The sequence below is a fragment of the Megascapheus bottae genome, chromosome 17, assembly GCF_031878675.1.
Source record: "Megascapheus bottae isolate mThoBot1 chromosome 17, mThoBot2.hap1, whole genome shotgun sequence".
Lineage (NCBI taxonomy): Eukaryota > Metazoa > Chordata > Mammalia > Rodentia > Geomyidae > Megascapheus > Megascapheus bottae.
This window is the reverse complement of record NC_143525.1, coordinates 27376772-27392994: the sequence shown is the minus strand read 5'-3', so window position 1 is coordinate 27392994 and position 16223 is coordinate 27376772. Positions and strand designations below refer to the sequence as shown.

General features: G+C 54.7%; 1 protein-coding gene across 1 annotated transcript; it reads left to right on the top strand.

Annotated features, from left to right (window-relative positions):
- The first annotated feature begins 205 nt into the window (after positions 1-205).
- On the top strand, positions 206-14458 carry Wdr81 (WD repeat domain 81). The gene is made up of 10 exons (XM_090350453.1): positions 206-4240; positions 5235-5342; positions 5605-5795; positions 5918-6108; positions 6477-6642; positions 6718-6883; positions 8612-9301; positions 11463-11608; positions 11932-12111; positions 13233-14458. Exons 1-10 carry the CDS (start codon positions 595-597, stop codon positions 13551-13553), a joined length of 5805 nt encoding a protein of 1934 aa, XP_090206579.1. The 5' UTR covers positions 206-594; the 3' UTR covers positions 13554-14458.
- Positions 14459-16223: the final 1765 nt, after the last annotated feature.

Below are 16223 nucleotides of genomic sequence, written 5' to 3'. Positions count from 1 at the left end.
CTTCCTGTAGCTCCAGGTTCTGACTCGGGAAATCTAACCGATAATCACTATTCTTCTACCTCCCCAAGTGCTGCGAGGGCCGAGTGGCGCGTTCCTGGAGAGGAAAATTCAAAGGCAGTGGAGGCGCCGGGGGAGGGAGTGTCGTCGATGCCACCGGCTGGGCGAGCCCGCACCTCCGACCACCGCCCCCCACCTCCCAGCCCCGCACCCGGGCCGACCCCTGCGGGAAACCCGGCCGGGACGACGGGGGCGGCGGCGCGGGCAGGAGGCGGGGTCTCTCCGGCCGGGACGAGCCACGTGCGGTTGTTTCCGTGTCGGGGCGGTCACGTGACCCGCATCAGCTGACCCGCATCGCGGTGGAGCCCGGCGCTGGCACCTTGCAGCCCCCTTCCCGCCGCGCCTGCAGCGCAGGACCCTACAGAGGGGGTAAGGGACCCCCGCGTCCCCCGGTCCTACCCGCCCTTCTATCTCCGCTTCACCCCAGCCACCCCGATCACCCCCACCCCTCGCCCCGGGCCTGGAACCCCGGAAGCCATCGCGAGGAGGGCCGTGGCCAGGCTCAGCCTCGCGCTGCCCCCCGGCGGCCGGGAGGAGATGGCCCAGGGGAGCAAGGCGCGGGAGGTCGCCCCTACCACCCGGGCGGAGGGCTGCTCCCCACCCCCAAGCCGGGACATGGAGGAACTGCTCCGGAGCGTGGAGAGGGACCTGAATATCGATGCCCGGCAGCTGGCCCCGGCCCCGGGGGGCACCCACGTGGTGGCCCTCGTGTCCTCGCGCTGGCTCGCCGGCCTCCGCGAGCGCCGGCCGGGCCCCTGCCCCCGGGCGGAGGGCCTGAGCGACGCGGAAGTCAGGACGCTGCTGCAGCGCTCGGTGCAGAGGCTGCCCCCGGGCTGGACGCGCGTGGAGGTGCACGGGCTGCGGAAGCGCAGGCTGTCCTACGCGCTGGGCGGGGCCCAGCCTTCCGAGGAGGGGTCCCACGGCCCCGAGACGCTCACCCGGTTCATGCGGGAAGTGGCCGCGCAGAATTACCGTAACCTGTGGCGCCACGCGTATCGGACCTACGGGCAGCCCTACAGCCACAGCCCTGCCCCCGCCGCGGTGCCCGCCCTGCACTGGGTCCGGCAGGCTCTGCAGAGGGTGTACGGCGGCTCCTTTGTGCCAGTCGGCGGCGGCGAGGCCCCGCCGTGCCTGGCCAGGGACGCCCCCTGCCCCCCTCGGGGCGGCCCAGCCTGCCCCAGCCTCTTGCGGGCCGAGGCCCTGCTGGAGTCCCCGGAGATGCTGTACGTGGTGCACCCGTACGTGCAGTTCTCCCTGCACGACGTCGTCACCTTCAGCCCCGCCAAGCTCACCAACAGCCAGGCCAAGGTGCTCTTTATTCTCTTCCGCGTGCTGAGGGCCATGGACGCGTGTCACCGCCAGGGGCTGGCCTGCGGGAACCTGTCCCTGCACCACATCGCCGTGGACGAGAAGCTCTGCAGCCAGCTCCGGCTGGACCTGAGTGCTTACGAGTTGCCCACGGGAGAGGAGGAGAACCCGCCGGGCCCTGCGGCGAGGGCCGAACGGGACGAGGCCGGGAGACCCGAGGGTGGCGCCTGCCAGGAAGAGCTGCGGGGCCTGGTGCTGGACTGGGTCCACGGCCGCATCAGCAACTTCCACTACCTCATGCAGTTGAACCGGCTGGCGGGTCGGCGCCAAGGGGACCCCAACTATCACCCGGTGCTCCCCTGGGTGGTGGATTTCACCACGCCCCACGGCCGCTTCCGGGACCTGCGCAAATCCAAGTTCCGCCTCAACAAGGGCGATAAGCAACTGGACTTCACCTACGAGATGACACGGCAGGCGTTTGTCGCGGGCGGGGCCGGGGGCGGCGAGCCGCCCCACGTTCCGCACCACATCTCCGACGTGCTGTCCGACATCACCTACTACGTGTACAAGGCGCGGCGCACGCCCAGGGCCATCCTCTGTGGACACGTCCGAGCGCAGTGGGAGCCCCACGAGTATCCGGCCAGCATGGAGCGCATGCAGACCTGGACGCCCGACGAGTGCATCCCCGAGTTCTACACCGATCCCTCTATCTTTTGCTCCATCCACCCCGACATGCCTGACCTGGATGTGCCAGCCTGGTGCAGTTCCAGCCAGGAGTTTGTGGCGGCCCACCGGGCACTGCTGGAGAGCCGCGAGGTATCCCGGGATCTACACCACTGGATTGACCTCACCTTTGGCTACAAACTCCAAGGCAAGGAGGCGGTGAAGGAGAAGAATGTATGCCTGCACCTGGTGGATGCCCACACGCACCTAACCAGCTACGGTGTGGTGCAGCTGTTTGATCAGCCACACCCTCAGCGCCTGGCTGGGGCTCCTGCCCTGACCCCTGAGCCTCCAGTCATCCCCCGCCTGTTGGTCCAGAACATCCAGGAGACTACAGGCCGGGAGGACTTCCCAGGACAGCTCACGAATGGGATGGGCAGGCTCGTTTTAGAGGCCGCTCCATGTGAGGCTGGCTGGACTGGGGACAGGCCCGTGGCCGGGGAAGATGACTTAGAGCAGGCCACCGAAGCTCTGGATTCCATATCTGTCCCTGGAAAAGCAGGGGACCAGCTTGGCTCCACTTCTAGTCAGGCCTCTCCTGCTGTCCTGTCTTTCTCTGCAGCCTCAGCCTCCTCTCGGCCAGGCCGCAGGAATAAAGCTGCTGGGGCAGATCCTGGTGAGGGTGAAGAAGGGAAGGTCCTTCTTCCCGAAGGCTTCAATCCCTTGCAGGCCCTAGAGGAGCTGGAGAAAATGGGCAACTTCCTGGCTAAAGGCCTAGGGGGCAAGTTGAAGGTGCCAGAGCAGTCTCAGATGCAGCCACCTGTACAGCTACAGGACTTCTTCCATCGGGACATGCAGGCGTTGGGTGTCCTATTGGCAGAGATGGTATTTGCCACCAGAGTCCGGACGCTGCAGCCCGACTCACCTTTGTGGGTGCGCCTCGAGGCGGTTCGGGGACTCTGCACACGCCACACGAAGGAGGTCCCTGTGTCTTTGCAGCCTGTGCTGGATACACTCCTGCAACTGAGTGGACCTGGAGGACCCATGGTTAAGAAGAGGGGCACTGTGAACACACTGTTTGAGTATAGACCCATCTCCCAGGGGTTGCCCCCGCCCTGCCCAGCCCAGCTTCTTAGCCCCTTCAGCTCTGTAGTTCCCTTCCCTTCCTACTTCCCAGCCCTGCACAGGTTCATCCTCCTGTATCAGGCAAGGCGTGTAGAGGATGAGACCCAGGGACGGGAACTAGTATTTGCTCTGTGGCAGCAACTGGGCTCAGTACTCAGTGAGATCACTCCTGAGGGCCTGGAGATCCTACTTCCCTTTGTGCTGTCACTCATGTCAGAGGAGCACACAGCCGTGTACACTGCCTGGTACCTCTTTGAGCCTGTTGCCAAGGCACTGGGCCCCAAAAATGCCAACAAGTACCTCCTGAAGCCTCTCATTGGTGCCTATGAGAGCCCCTGCCGGCTGCACGGCCGCTTCTACCTGTACACTGACTGTTTTGTGGCGCAACTGATGGTGCGCCTGGGCTTGCAGGCCTTTCTCGTGCACCTGCTGCCTCATGTCCTGCAGGTGCTAGCCGGTGTGGAGGTCTCCCAGGAGGGGAGCAAGGGCCTGGGGGGCGCCACGGAGGATGAGGAAAGCCAGCTCCCAGGGGCCGGGCCTGGCTCCTGTGCTTTTGGAGAAGAGATTCAGATGGATGAGGAGCCAGCTGCCTCCTCGGGCCTGGAGCTCCCAGACTATACATCAGGCGTCAGCTTCCATGAGCAGACTGATCTCCCTGAGACAGAGGACTTCCAAGCTGGTCTCTATGTGGCTGAGTCCCCACAGCCCCAGGAGGCTGAGGCTGTGAGCCTGGGTCGTCTGAGTGACAAAAGCAGCACCAGTGAGGCCTCTCTGGGGGAGGAGCGGGTTGCAGATGATGGGGCTGCCCCTGTGGACAAGAGCAGCCTCAGATCAGGCGATAGCAGCCAGGACTTGAAGCAGAGCGAGGGCTCAGAGGAGGAGGAGGAGGAAGAAGAAGGCCGTGTGGTGTTGGAAGAAGAGGAGGGGGAGCAGGATGAGATCACTGGGGCAGCTGAACTCACTCTGTCCAACACAGTGCTGTCCATGGAGACAGTTGTGACTGGTGGCAGTGAGGGGGACACAGAAGAACAGGAGCAGGAGCCCCTGACAGAGCAGTCAGAAGGCAAGGAACAGAAGATCCTCCTTGGTGAGTCTTCACGTCTGAAGGATGTTGGTCAGTCACTGCTTTTCTCTCCATATGTGTGGCATTTCGCTTGGTGACAAGCATTGGTGTAGCCAGATCCATGCAACATAAACACAGGCTACCTTCATGGGCCTGCATCTAGCAGAGGAGCTGCTGCATGGCCAGCAGTCCGATGAAATGCAATATGTTAGTCTTCTGAGTGAATGGGGAAAAAAGGGGGTTTAAGTTTAGTTTTGAGGGGTCAGAGAAGGCTTTCTTGAAAGTAGGGGTATTTCAGGCTGGGGAATAGCTCAGTGGTAGAGCATTTACTTAGCGCATCTGAGGCCCTGGGTTCTATCCCCAGCACTACAGACATACAACAACAACAACAACAACAAAGGGACCATTGGGATTGGAGTAGGGGTGTAAAGTATGCAAATATGGTACAGTATGACGTGGGTAGAGCATTGTGGGTAGAATGTGATTAGAGGCTACTACTTCCGTTAGAGAAGCAGAACTCTAGTGGTTCATACCTGCAATCTTAGCTACCCAGGAGGCTGAGATTCAAACTGGCCTGGGCCGGAAAGTCTTCCAGATTCCATCTCTAAAATAATTGACAAAAAGGCTGAACTGGAAACATGGCTCCAGCACCATCCGGAAAAGAGCAAACCCTGAGAGGGAGGAGCCTGTGAGAGGCTCTGAGTTCAAACCCTGGTACTATGGGGGAAAAAAAAAAGCCAACAGGATTTAGCTGAGAGAGCGTAGGAGAGTTGAGGGAAGAGAGGCTGGCAGGGTGGAAGCCAAGAGCCTGGGAAGATTCACTGTGTGCAGGTCATGCCTGAGGAGCGTCTGACAGTCCGGCCCCTCTGCCACTGCTAAATGGAGAATGCCAGTCTGAAAGCACCATGCTTAGCCTAGTGCTGAGGCCTGAGTCAGCTAGCTTGGGTGGAGTGGGTGGGGTGGGAGGGGTGATGAGTGCTATTATCTGATGAGCTCAGGGCCTGCTCCTGCCCTACAGATACAGCCTGCAAGATGGTCCGCTGGCTGTCAGCCAAGCTTGGCCCCACTGTGGCTTCTCGCCATGTGGCCCGGAACCTGCTTCGCCTGCTGACGTCTTGTTATGTTGGTAAGGCCTATGGTCACTGCTGGAAACCCATCTCCTTCTAGGCTTCTCTGCCCATCTTTAGCCATTTCTAGGGGATCTTAACTACCCCCTCCTCAGACATCTCTCTGCACAGATCTTGGATCTTAGGACCTTCTGTCTTTTGGTAGGGCACAGTATGGCCTCTAGGCTAGCATGAACAGGAATGGCTCCCACGGTCCTGGAAGGGTAAACCTCCCTCCTTGCCTCTGCTAGCTGCTCAAGGCTGTTGGCTCTTCCTTGGCAGGGCCCGCTCGGCAGCAGTTCACGGTCAGCAGTGGCGAGAGCCCCCCACTAAGTGCTGGCAACATCTACCAGAAGAGGCCGGTATTGGGTGACATAGTGTCCGCGCCTGTGCTCAGCTGTCTCCTCCACATCGCCCACCTGTATGGGGAACCCGTCCTCACCTACCAGTACCTGCCCTACATCAGCTACCTGGTCAGTCACTGGTTTGGCAGGCCTGGGCTGGGGAAGCTGAGGACTTGAGGGCTGGCCTAGGACCTCTGGGATAGCAGGGTATCTGGGGAGTAGCCTGGTGCTTACCTACTCAGTAATTCCAGGTGGCCCCAGCCAACAACACAAGCCCCAGCCGACTGAACAGCCGCAAGGAAGCAGGGCTGCTGGCCGCGGTGACACTAACGCAGAAGATCATCGTGTACCTCTCAGACACCACCCTCATGGACATCCTGCCTCGGATCAGCCACGAGGTCCTGCTGCCCGTGCTTAGCTTCCTCACTTCCCTTGTCACAGGGTAGGTTCCTGCTCAGTCTTGACGGGAAGCTGCCAGGCTGAAGGCCCCTTCCTAAGCAGGACTGGGAAATTCAGGACAGAGATGAACACAGGGCCAGATGCCAAGAGTCCTGGCCTGGGACTGGGAGTGTGATAAAGGACTTCCCTAGCACGCACGAGGCACCTGCTTTGATCCTCAGCACTGGAAAAAAAAAGTATTCCTTGTTCTCGTTCTAGCTCTGACTGAATAAACCACACCACTTTCCTGTGCCTGTTTCCTCATCTGGTTTGGATGAGCTTGGTCTAAGAACTTCTTTCTTTTCGAGTTCTTGATAGCTTTGTGGATTCTTGCAGAGTGCAGGGCCTGGAGCTTATGAATTCTGTTTCTAGGTTTCCAAGTGGAGCGCAGGCCCGGACTGTCCTGTGTGTGAAGACCATTAGCCTCATCGCCCTCATCTGCCTGCGCATTGGGCAGGAGATGGTGCAGCAGCACCTAAGTGAACCCGTGGCCACTTTCTTTCAAGTCTTCTCTCAGCTGCACGAGCTTCGGCAGCAGGTGGGCTGAACTTCTGGGTTAGAGTGGGCTGGGCTGGGGCAGTGGACTCTGACTCTCAGTGCTTCCTCCCCACAGGATCTACAGCTGGATCCTGAGGGCTGTGGTGAGGGCCAGCTGCCAGAGGCTACCTTCTCTGATGGGCAGCGGCGGTTGGTGGACCCTGCTCTTCTGGATGAGCTGCAGAAGGTGTTCACCCTAGAGATGGCATACACAATCTACGTGCCCTTCTCCTGCCTGTTGGGTACTGCCCCATCCTGTTCGCTTGCACCAACCTTGGTGGCTGATCTCTCTTCCCTGGGGAGGGCTCCATGTTCCTCTGAACAGTCGATGGCAATAGTTCATGTGTGTGTGTGTGTTTACACAGTCTTCCTGTGTAGCCTGTACTAGACTCAGACACAATCCTATTAGTGTCCCGAGTTCTAGGATTACAGGTGTACACCACCATGCCTTTCCCTTGGGATTTATTTATTTGTTCGTTTACTTTTTTTTTTTTTTTGCCAGTCCTTGGGCTTGAACTCAGGACCTGAGCACTGTCCTTGGACACTTTTTGCTCAAGGCTAGCGTTCTGTCACCTGAGCCACAGCTGGTTTTTTCTATGTAGGTGGTACTGAGGAATTGAATCCAAGGCTTCATGCATGCTAGGCGAGCACTCTACCACTAGGCTACGCCCCCAGCCCTGGTTACTTATTTTTGCAATACTGAAATTTTCACTAATCTTTTCTTTTCCCGTGTAAAGGATGAACTCTCCGGGTGCAGTGGCTCACACCTGTAATCTCAGGAGGCTGAGATCTAAGGATCATGGTTTAAAGCCAGCCTAGGCACTAAAGTCCGTGAGACTCTTATCTCCAATTAACCATTAGAAAACTGGAAGTGGTGCTGTGGCTCAAGGGGTAGGGCAGTAGCCTTGAGCTGAAGAGTTCAGGGACAATGCCCAGGCCCAGAGTTCAAGTCCTACAACCAACAAAAAAAGAGGGGGAGGATGCACTCAAGGCTAGGCAGGCACTGTACTACTTCGGTCATTGTATGTGTGTGTGTCTGTGTGTGCTGGTCCTGGGGCTTGGACTTAGGGCCTGTGTGCTGTCCCTGAGCCTTTTTTGCTCAAGGGTAGTGGTCTACCAGTTGAGCCACAGCTCCACTTCCAGCTTTTTTGTTGTTGTTGTTGTTAATTGGAGATAAGAGTCTCACAGACTTTTCTGTCCAGGCTGGCTTCAATCCACGATCCTCAGATCTCAGCCTCCTGAGTAGCTAGGATTACAGGTATGAGCCACCAGTGCCTGGCCTTGAGCCAGTTTTAAGTACTTTTTTGTGTGCCAGTCCTGGGGCTTGAACTCTGGGAGTGGGCATTGTTACTGAGCTTTTTTTTTTTTTTGCTCAAGGCTAGTGTTGAGCGCATTTTTAGGGGGAGGGGTCAGATCAAAGCCTTTTAGCTTAGACACCAAGTCCCAAAGTGACATGTGAACAAACAGTGACTTAGCATTAGCCAGCAAAGAGAGGCTCAGGAACTGGTCAATTGTGTGTCTGGGGAAGTAGGGGAGTAAGAGTGATATACTGATGGTCTCCAGAAAATGTCTGCAAAGGTATGAGTGGCCTGCCATTTTTGTAGCTTTTTCTCCAGGACAGGTACTGTGCTGGGCTTTTATGTGGGTCATTGCCCTAAATAGAATGAATAGCCTTGTGGTTAGATATACAATCATTCCTCAATACCCCATTGAATTCTAAGTTCTGGGAGGGCTGGTTACCACCTGTCTGGTTCACTGTCCTGTTTCTGATTCATAACACAGTGCATATGTATGTACTGACCACAGGAAGCTATGTTTTATTGGGAATGAAACTGAAGCTCAGAGACAAAGACTACTTGTCCAGAGTTGCTCAGAGAAGCGTCTCTGTCTTCTGTGGATCCTAAGCTCTTGGGTGGGTATAACAGCCACCTGTCCCACTTCCTGATCTTAGACCCTCTTCTCCCATCCAGGTGACATCATCCAGAAAATTATCCCCAACCATGAGCTGGTTGGGGAGCTGGCGGGTCTGTACCTGGAAAGCCTCAGCCTGAGTGCCCACAATCCTGCCAGCATGGAGCCCACCCTGACCAGCACCGGCCCTGAGTGGGACTCCCAGAGTGGGAGCTGTTCCCAAGATGATGGCCACTCAGGGACTTTCGGGAGTGTCCTCATTGGAAATCGAATCCAAATTCCTAATGATTCTCAGCTTGAAAGTCCCGGGCTGCTGGGCCCTATCTCAGGGATGAGTGGTGGAGGCCTTGGCATGGGGAATGAGGACAATGCCTTGAAGCGGGACCTGCCACGGAGCGCCCACAGCCTGAGTGGAAACTGGCTGGCGTATTGGCAGTATGAGATTGGCGTGAGCCAGCAGGATGCACATTTCCACTTCCACCAGATTCGTCTGCAGAGCTTCCCGGGTCACTCGGGAGCTGTCAAGTGTGTGGCTCCCCTGAGCAGCGAGGACTTCTTCCTGAGTGGCAGCAAGGACCGAACTGTGCGCCTATGGCCACTATACAACTATGGGGATGGGACCAGTGAGACAGCCCCCCGCCTCATCTATGCCCAGCACCGGAAGAGCGTGTTCTATGTGGGCCAGCTTGAGGCCCCGCAGTATGTGGTGAGCTGTGACGGGGCTGTGCACGTCTGGGACCCCTTCACAGGTGAGCGGGCCCAGGTGAGGCCTTTTCTATTCTTGTTCTACCATACCAGATCTCTGGGAATGAGCTCTCACTGTGTGTGTATGTGGGAGTGGGGGCGGTAATACTAGTATATCTTGGGTAGAGAGCCAATGAGGCTGTATGGAAAAGCAGTTAGAGCTTTCAATCTGTTAGACTTGATTGAGATCCTTGAACTTGCTGGGCTTTCTAACATTTGAACCATGCCTCTCACCTTTTTGCTTTAGTTATTATTTGGGGTGGGGGGCAGTCGTGGGGCTTGGACTCAGGGTCTAGGTGTTGTCCCTGAGCCCTTCTGCTCTACCACTTTGAGCCATAGCACTGCTTCTGGTTTTCTGGTGGTTAATTGGAGTTTAGAGTCTCACAGACTAGAGCTCAGGCTAGCCTCCTTAGTAACTAGGATTACAGGCATGAACCACCAGCACCTGATTGCTGCTGTTGCTGCTGCTGCTGCTGCTGCTGCTGCTGCTGCTTCTTCTTCTTCTTCTTCTTCTTCTTCTTCTTCTTCTTCTTCCTCTTCCTCTTCCTCTTCTCCTTTTCCTTCTTCTCCTTCTCCTTTTCCTTCTTCTTCTTCTTCTTTTTTTTTTTTTGCCAGTCCTGGGGCTTGGACTCAGGGCCTGAGCACTGTCCTTGGGCATTCATCAAGGCTAGTGCTCTACCACTTGAGCCACAGTACCACTTCTGTTTTTTTTCTGTGTATGAATTATCCAGGAATCGAACCTGGGTCTTCATGCATGCTAGGCAAGCACTTAACCACTAGGCCACACTCACAGCCCCGGTTTTTCTTCTCCTTCTCCTCCTCTCTCTCCTCCTTCTCTTCTCCTTCCTCCTCTTCCTCTTCTTCTTTTGTTGTTTGTTTTTTTCCAGTCCTGGGGCTTGAACTCAGGGCCTGAGCACTATCCTTGGGCTTTCTCAAGGCTAGAACTCTACCACTTAAGCCACAGTGCCACTTCCAGCTTTTTCTATGTATGTGATACCGAGGAATTGAACCTGGGTCTTTGTGCATACCAGGCAAGCACTCTACCACTAGGCCAAACTCCTGGCCCCTCCTCCTCCTCCTCCTCCTCCTCCTCCTCCTTCTTCTTCTTCTTTTTCTTCATAATTTATTGATTATAAAAGTGATGTACAGAGGGGTTACAGTTACAGAACACATTTCCTTTTGCACAGTGTCACCCCTTCTCTTGCTCTCTCCGTTTTTTCCTCATCTTCACTCACAACTTGTATAGTTCATTTTCTATTTTCTTTGTTTCTTTCTTTTCTTTTTTTTTTAACTGTATTTTTATTTTTTTTGCCAGTCCTGGGCTTGAGCTCAAGGCCTGAGCACTGTCCTTGGACTTTCTCAAGGCTAGAGCTCTACCACTTGAGCCTCAGCACCACTTCCAGCTTTTTTCTATGTATGTGGTACTGAGGAATCGAACCCCGGTCTTCGTGCATGCTAGGCAAGCACTTTACCACTAGGCCAAACTCCCGGTCCCTTAACTGTAACTGTATTTTTTTCTGTCTTTTTTTATTTTTTTGGTACTGGGGATCGAACCCAGGATGTTGCACTTGCTAGGCAAGTGCTTTGCCACTGAGCTACATCCCAGCCCCCCCCTTTTGTTTTTTTTTGCCAGTCCTGAACCTTGAATTCAGGGGCTGAGCATTGTCTTGGGCTTTCTCAAGGCTAGCACTCTATGTGGCTCAAGTGATACCACTCGGCTGAACCCCTGGCCTAAGTTCATTTTCAGCCCAGTGTCTAGTGAGTGCCACTGCTGTCTTTGTTCACTCTTTGTCGCTTCATTTTTGTGCTTTAGTTACTTTTTGAATAGAGTTTCGTACGTTTTTACCCACACTTGCCACAGTCTTCTTACTTTCGCCTTCCACAATTCTGCTGCTGGAGGCATCCAGTGTCTCACCCATAGATAGGAATCAGGAAAACTGGTTTAGAAGATGATACTCGCAAGGATTTGGTTTAATGTGCACCCTGTGTTATGTGTTTGGCAAACGGTTGCTTGGTCTCTTTTTAGCATAATTGGCCTGGCTATGGAAGCCAGGGAGAGTCCAGTGTTTGCTGAGGACCCTTGGGGTTTGGGAGGCAGATGTGGAAGGGGCCAAGGCTCTCCCTCAGTTGCCAGTACCCCAGATGAACTATACCCTTCCTTCCCAGGGAAGACCCTTCGTACAGTGGAGCCTTCGGACAGCCGGGTGCCCCTGACTGCAGTGGCTGTCATGCCTGCCCCCCACACCAGCATCACCATGGCCAGCTCTGACTCTACCCTGCGCTTTGTGGACTGCAGGAAGCCTGGCCTGCAGGTCAGGGGTTGTCTAGTTTCCTGAGCCCTGGCTTGGGTCTCTGGAGACCTATCAGGGAGATGACTCACAAAGAGAAAAGCCAGACTCCTGGCTTGTTAATGTCACTCTGGAGTTGTGGGTGACTTATTCATGTCCCAAACAGCAGCTGCTGTGGAGATGGGACTCTGCTCTGTGAAGGGGTGGGGTTCTGGCCTTTTCCTTACTATGGATGAGGCCAGAGGATCAGGCCCTCTGGTCATGGTGGCCTGGGTGGTGATTTGGGTCTCGGGGAGGGTGGACAGGGTCCGTGGTAGCCTCTCAATGGAGTCTCCCTCTGCCTGCAGCATGAGTTCCGCCTGGGTGGCGGGCTGAACCCTGGGCTTGTCCGCTCCCTGGCAGTCAGCCCCAGTGGCCGTAGTGTTGTGGCTGGCTTCTCTTCGGGCTTCATGGTGCTCCTGGACACCCGCACAGGCCTGGTTCTGCGAGGCTGGCCTGCTCATGAAGGGGACATTCTGCAGATCAAGGTGATGGGCTTAGTCCTCTTGCTCACTTCCCTGTCTAACTCCAACCCCTTATTTCTGCTTTAGGCCCATGGGGATGGATGAGTCAGTCACATGACATGCTTGTCCCTCACACCTGCTCAGGGACTGATGGGCAGAGAAGCTGGTCTTCTTGGGCCAACTCAGGAGCCAGGTGTGCCGTAGGGGCCTCACAGGAGGCAGGCAGGGGGCAGGAACCAGGGGCAGAGTTGACCTTGCTGTTCCATGGAGATGTTCTAATGAGTAACCCTTGTCCATATTTGTCTTACTTGGAGGATCAGGGGTTGGGCCCTGTCCATGACCCAGTTCAGGTTAAATAAAGCTCAGCTAGGAAGCTGTTTACTGCCCCCAAACTACTGAGCAGAGTCCATGCCTTCTGCTGGGATGCCCTGGTTTTGGAGCTGGGGGGGAAGGGGAAGGAGAAGGTTTGGGGGGCCAGGACAGGGTGGGGGCAGAGGGGGAATGTGCAGATTGGGTATAGGTCAGGAAGCATTGCTACTACACAGGGTGGGGTACCCCCAGTTCCCTCTAGGCCCCAAAGTCCCTGGGTTCCAAGTGTCTCTAAACTGCCATCCCAGGAAAGTGTAAAGAAGTCTTGTGGTCAGCCTGGGTGTTAGTGCTGGCCCTCTGTGACCTCTCTGTGATTATTTAGCTAGAGTCTTTTTTTTTTTGCCAGTCCTGGGCTTGAGCTCAGGGCCTGAGCACTGTCCTTGGACTTTCTCAAGGCTAGCACTCTATCACTTGAGCCTCAGCACCACTTCCGGCTTTTTGCTATGTATGTGGTACCGAGGAATTGAACCTGGGTCTTTGTGCATGCTAGGCAAGCACTCTACCACTAGGCCAAACTCCTGGCCCCTTTTTTTTTTCCTACTGGAAAGTAGGGACAGTGGTAGTGTCTCCCTCCTTGGATTGTTCTGAGGATTAAATATGGTGATGGGCCAAGCATAGCCAGAGTAGTGATTAAGTGTGTGACAATATGATACTATTTGCCATTGGTTAATACGACCATGATTAAAGCTGTCTGGTGGCCAGCCTTTCCTGTGTGATGGGGCTTGGTGGGAGTTCAGAATGTCCACTGAGATTCTCTTCTCTCTGACCACTGACAGGCAGTGGAGGGCAGCGTCCTGGTCAGTTCCTCCTCTGACCACTCCTTGACTGTCTGGAAGGAGTTGGAGCAGAAGCCCACGCATCATTACAAGTCAGCGTCTGACCCCATCCACACCTTCGACCTTTACGGAAGCGAAGTGGTCACTGGCACTGTAGCCAACAAGATTGGCGTCTGCTCCCTCTTGGAGCCACCCTCCCAGGCTACCACAAAGCTCAGTTCTGAGAACTTCCGTGGCACACTCACCAGCCTGGCCCTGCTGCCCACTAAACGCCACCTTCTGCTGGGCTCCGACAATGGCGTCATCCGCCTGCTGGCGTAGAGCTTGAGACAGAAGCCGGCTGGGCAGAGCAGGCTGACATCTCCTGGGAGTTTAGCTTCTCACTCTGATGCTGCAAAACATTCCTCCAGACAGGCCCAGGCTCCATGCCTCTATATCCACATGACCTGTCTGCTAGAGCCCCCAGTTGGGGTCCTAACCCCTGAATCTCCAAAGCCACAAGGGCTGCCAGAGGGGTCACAGTCATGGTTTGTGCAGACACTGCTCCTAGCCAGAAGGAGACAAGGGGAACAGGGAACAGCATCGAGACCTTCATTGCTCCCAGCTTCTGCCTGCTGGGACAGGGAAGCCCCAGGAAGGAGAAGGAGACTGGTTCTGTCCTGCCAGCTCCCATTTGGCTCTCTTGCTCCTGTGCCCCAAGGATAGGAAACTACCCCAGTCCAGGGCACTGATGGTGCTTGGACTCCAGCAGAGCTAAGGAAGGCTATTCATAACCCAGGACTCTGGGTTTCAAGTGTTCAGCTAGGCTCTGCCAGGTGGGGGACTAAGGAGGGAAGAGGAGAGGACCAGGAGTGGGAAGGTGGGCTGGACCAGTCTGTCCCTGCCAGGAGTGAGTCCGTACCTTGCCTGCCCATCCCTAACCACAGTGTTTGTGCCTTGTGCTGAGGAGGCAGCCTCTGGGCCAGGAGGATGATCCAAGATCCTGAGAAAAGGGACCAGAAGAATTATGGAACAATCATCTGCACCTCAGGTCTCTCACAGGAGTCAGGAAGCCCCAGGAACCTCTGAGCCCTCACCTAGGGTAGAGCTGAGTCCTGTGGCCTGCCTCCTGCTGCCTCCTCGATATCTGCAATAGATGTAAATATGGTCAAAAAAATCCTTTGTAAATAGGATCAGTAAATATTTGGAAGATCCATGTGATGGAATAAAGCTTGTGTTATACATAATTTTTTATTTTTATTTATTTTTTTACTTTTATGGGTTTTTTGTTTTTTAATTATTTATTTTTTGTGGGTCACGGGGCTTGAACTTGGCCTGGGTGCTGTCCCTGAGCTCTTCAGCTCAAGGCTACTGCCCTACCCTTGAGCCAAGCCCCACTTCTCATTTTCTAGAGATTAATTGGAGATAAGAGTCTTAGGTTCTTTTGTGCCTGGGCTGACTTGAACCTCTATCCTTAAATCTCAGCCTCCTGAGTAGCTAGGATTACAGGCATGAGCCATTGCGCCTGGCTTTGTTGTTTATGTATTTATTTATTGCCAGTCCTGGGGCTTGAACTCAGAGCCTGAGCACTGTCCCTGGGCTTTCCTCAAGGCTAGCACTCTACCACTTGAGCCATTGCACCACTTCTGGCTTTTCCTGTGTATGTGGTGCCAAAGAATCGAACCTGGGTCTTCATGCATGCTAGGCAAGTACTCTACCACTAGGCCAAACTCCTGGCCCTGTTGTTTATTTTTTTTTTTTTTGAAACAATATCTTACTGTGTTGTTCAGGCTGGACTCAAGGGATCTTCCTTTCCTAGTCAAGCAGGTTGGGTTACAGGCATGTACCTGTAACCTGTTCCTGGTTGATGGCTTGCCTTGATAGTGGCAAGTCAGGGAAGCTTGAAACTCAGAAACTTCCAGGAGTTAGGAGGGGATAAAGAGTGGGGTAGAATGCATTGCTCCTGAAAAGACTGTACTAGGAAAGGCAAACCCCCTCTGTATCTCTCTCCATCCCTTGCCCTTGGGTCCTGGCCAGAGGCAGGAACCTTGGCTTGGAAGAGCTGGGGGTAGGTTCTTGCTCCTGCAGTTTCCCCTTCCCAATCCTTGGTCAGCTGTTAAAGGGAAGAAAGGACATTGGAAGTGACTCTGAACTCAGCTCTGTCTTTGGATAGGTTGCATAGTCTCTCTCTCTCTCTCTTTCTCTCTCTCTCTCTCTCTCTCTCTCTCTCTCTCTCTCTCTCTCTCTCTCTCTCTCTCTCTCTCTTTCTCTCTCTCTCTAATTTTTCTTGCCAGTCCTGGGGCTTGGACTCAGAGCCTGGGCACTGTCCTTGAGTTTTCTCAAGGCTCCACTTCTTCCACTTGAGCCACAGTACCACTTCTGGCTTTTTCTGTGTATTGTGGTACCAAAGAATTGAACCCAGGGTTTCATGCATGTTAGGTGAGCACTCTACCACTAGGCCATGCTCCCAGCCCTCACACAGCATCTCCAAGTCTAACCAAAGAAAGTCTTCCCTTTGTGGTTATTGGAAGGCATAATGTAGTCTCAGGTGTTGGTGTCTCACGCCTGTAATCCTCAGTATATAGGAGATGGAGTTCTAAGGATTGTAGTTTGAAGCCAATTTGTGAGACATCTCTAAGCAGCAAAAAGCAAGAAATGGGGGCCAGGAACTTGGCCTAGTGGTAGAGTGCTTGCCTAGCATGCACGAAGACCTGGGTTCAATTCCACGCTACCACATACATAGAAAAAAGCCAGCTCTGGTGTTGTGGCTCAAGTGGTGGAGCTCTATCCTTGAGAAAGCCAAAGGACTGGTTAGGCCCTAAGCCCAAGGCAAGGACTGGCCAAAAAAAAAAAAAAAGAAGTGGAGGAATGGCTCAAGTGATAAAATGCTAGTCTCAAGTGAGAGTGTGGGCTCTGTTGAATACATTCAAGCCCTAATACTAGCACCAGAACCAAACAGCCTGGCACCAGTGGCTCACATCTGTAATCCTAGCTACTCAGGAGACTGAGATC

Coding starts and splice junctions, on each gene's coding strand:
- Wdr81 (XM_090350453.1), top strand. CDS start 595: ATGGCCCAGGGGAGCAAGGCGCGGGAGGTCGCCCCTACCACCCGGGCG. Junction 6,884..8,611: donor GCCCTTCTCCTGCCTGTTGG/GTACTGCCCCAT, acceptor TCTCCCATCCAG/GTGACATCATCCAGAAAATT. Junction 9,302..11,462: donor CGTCTGGGACCCCTTCACAG/GTGAGCGGGCCC, acceptor CTTCCTTCCCAG/GGAAGACCCTTCGTACAGTG.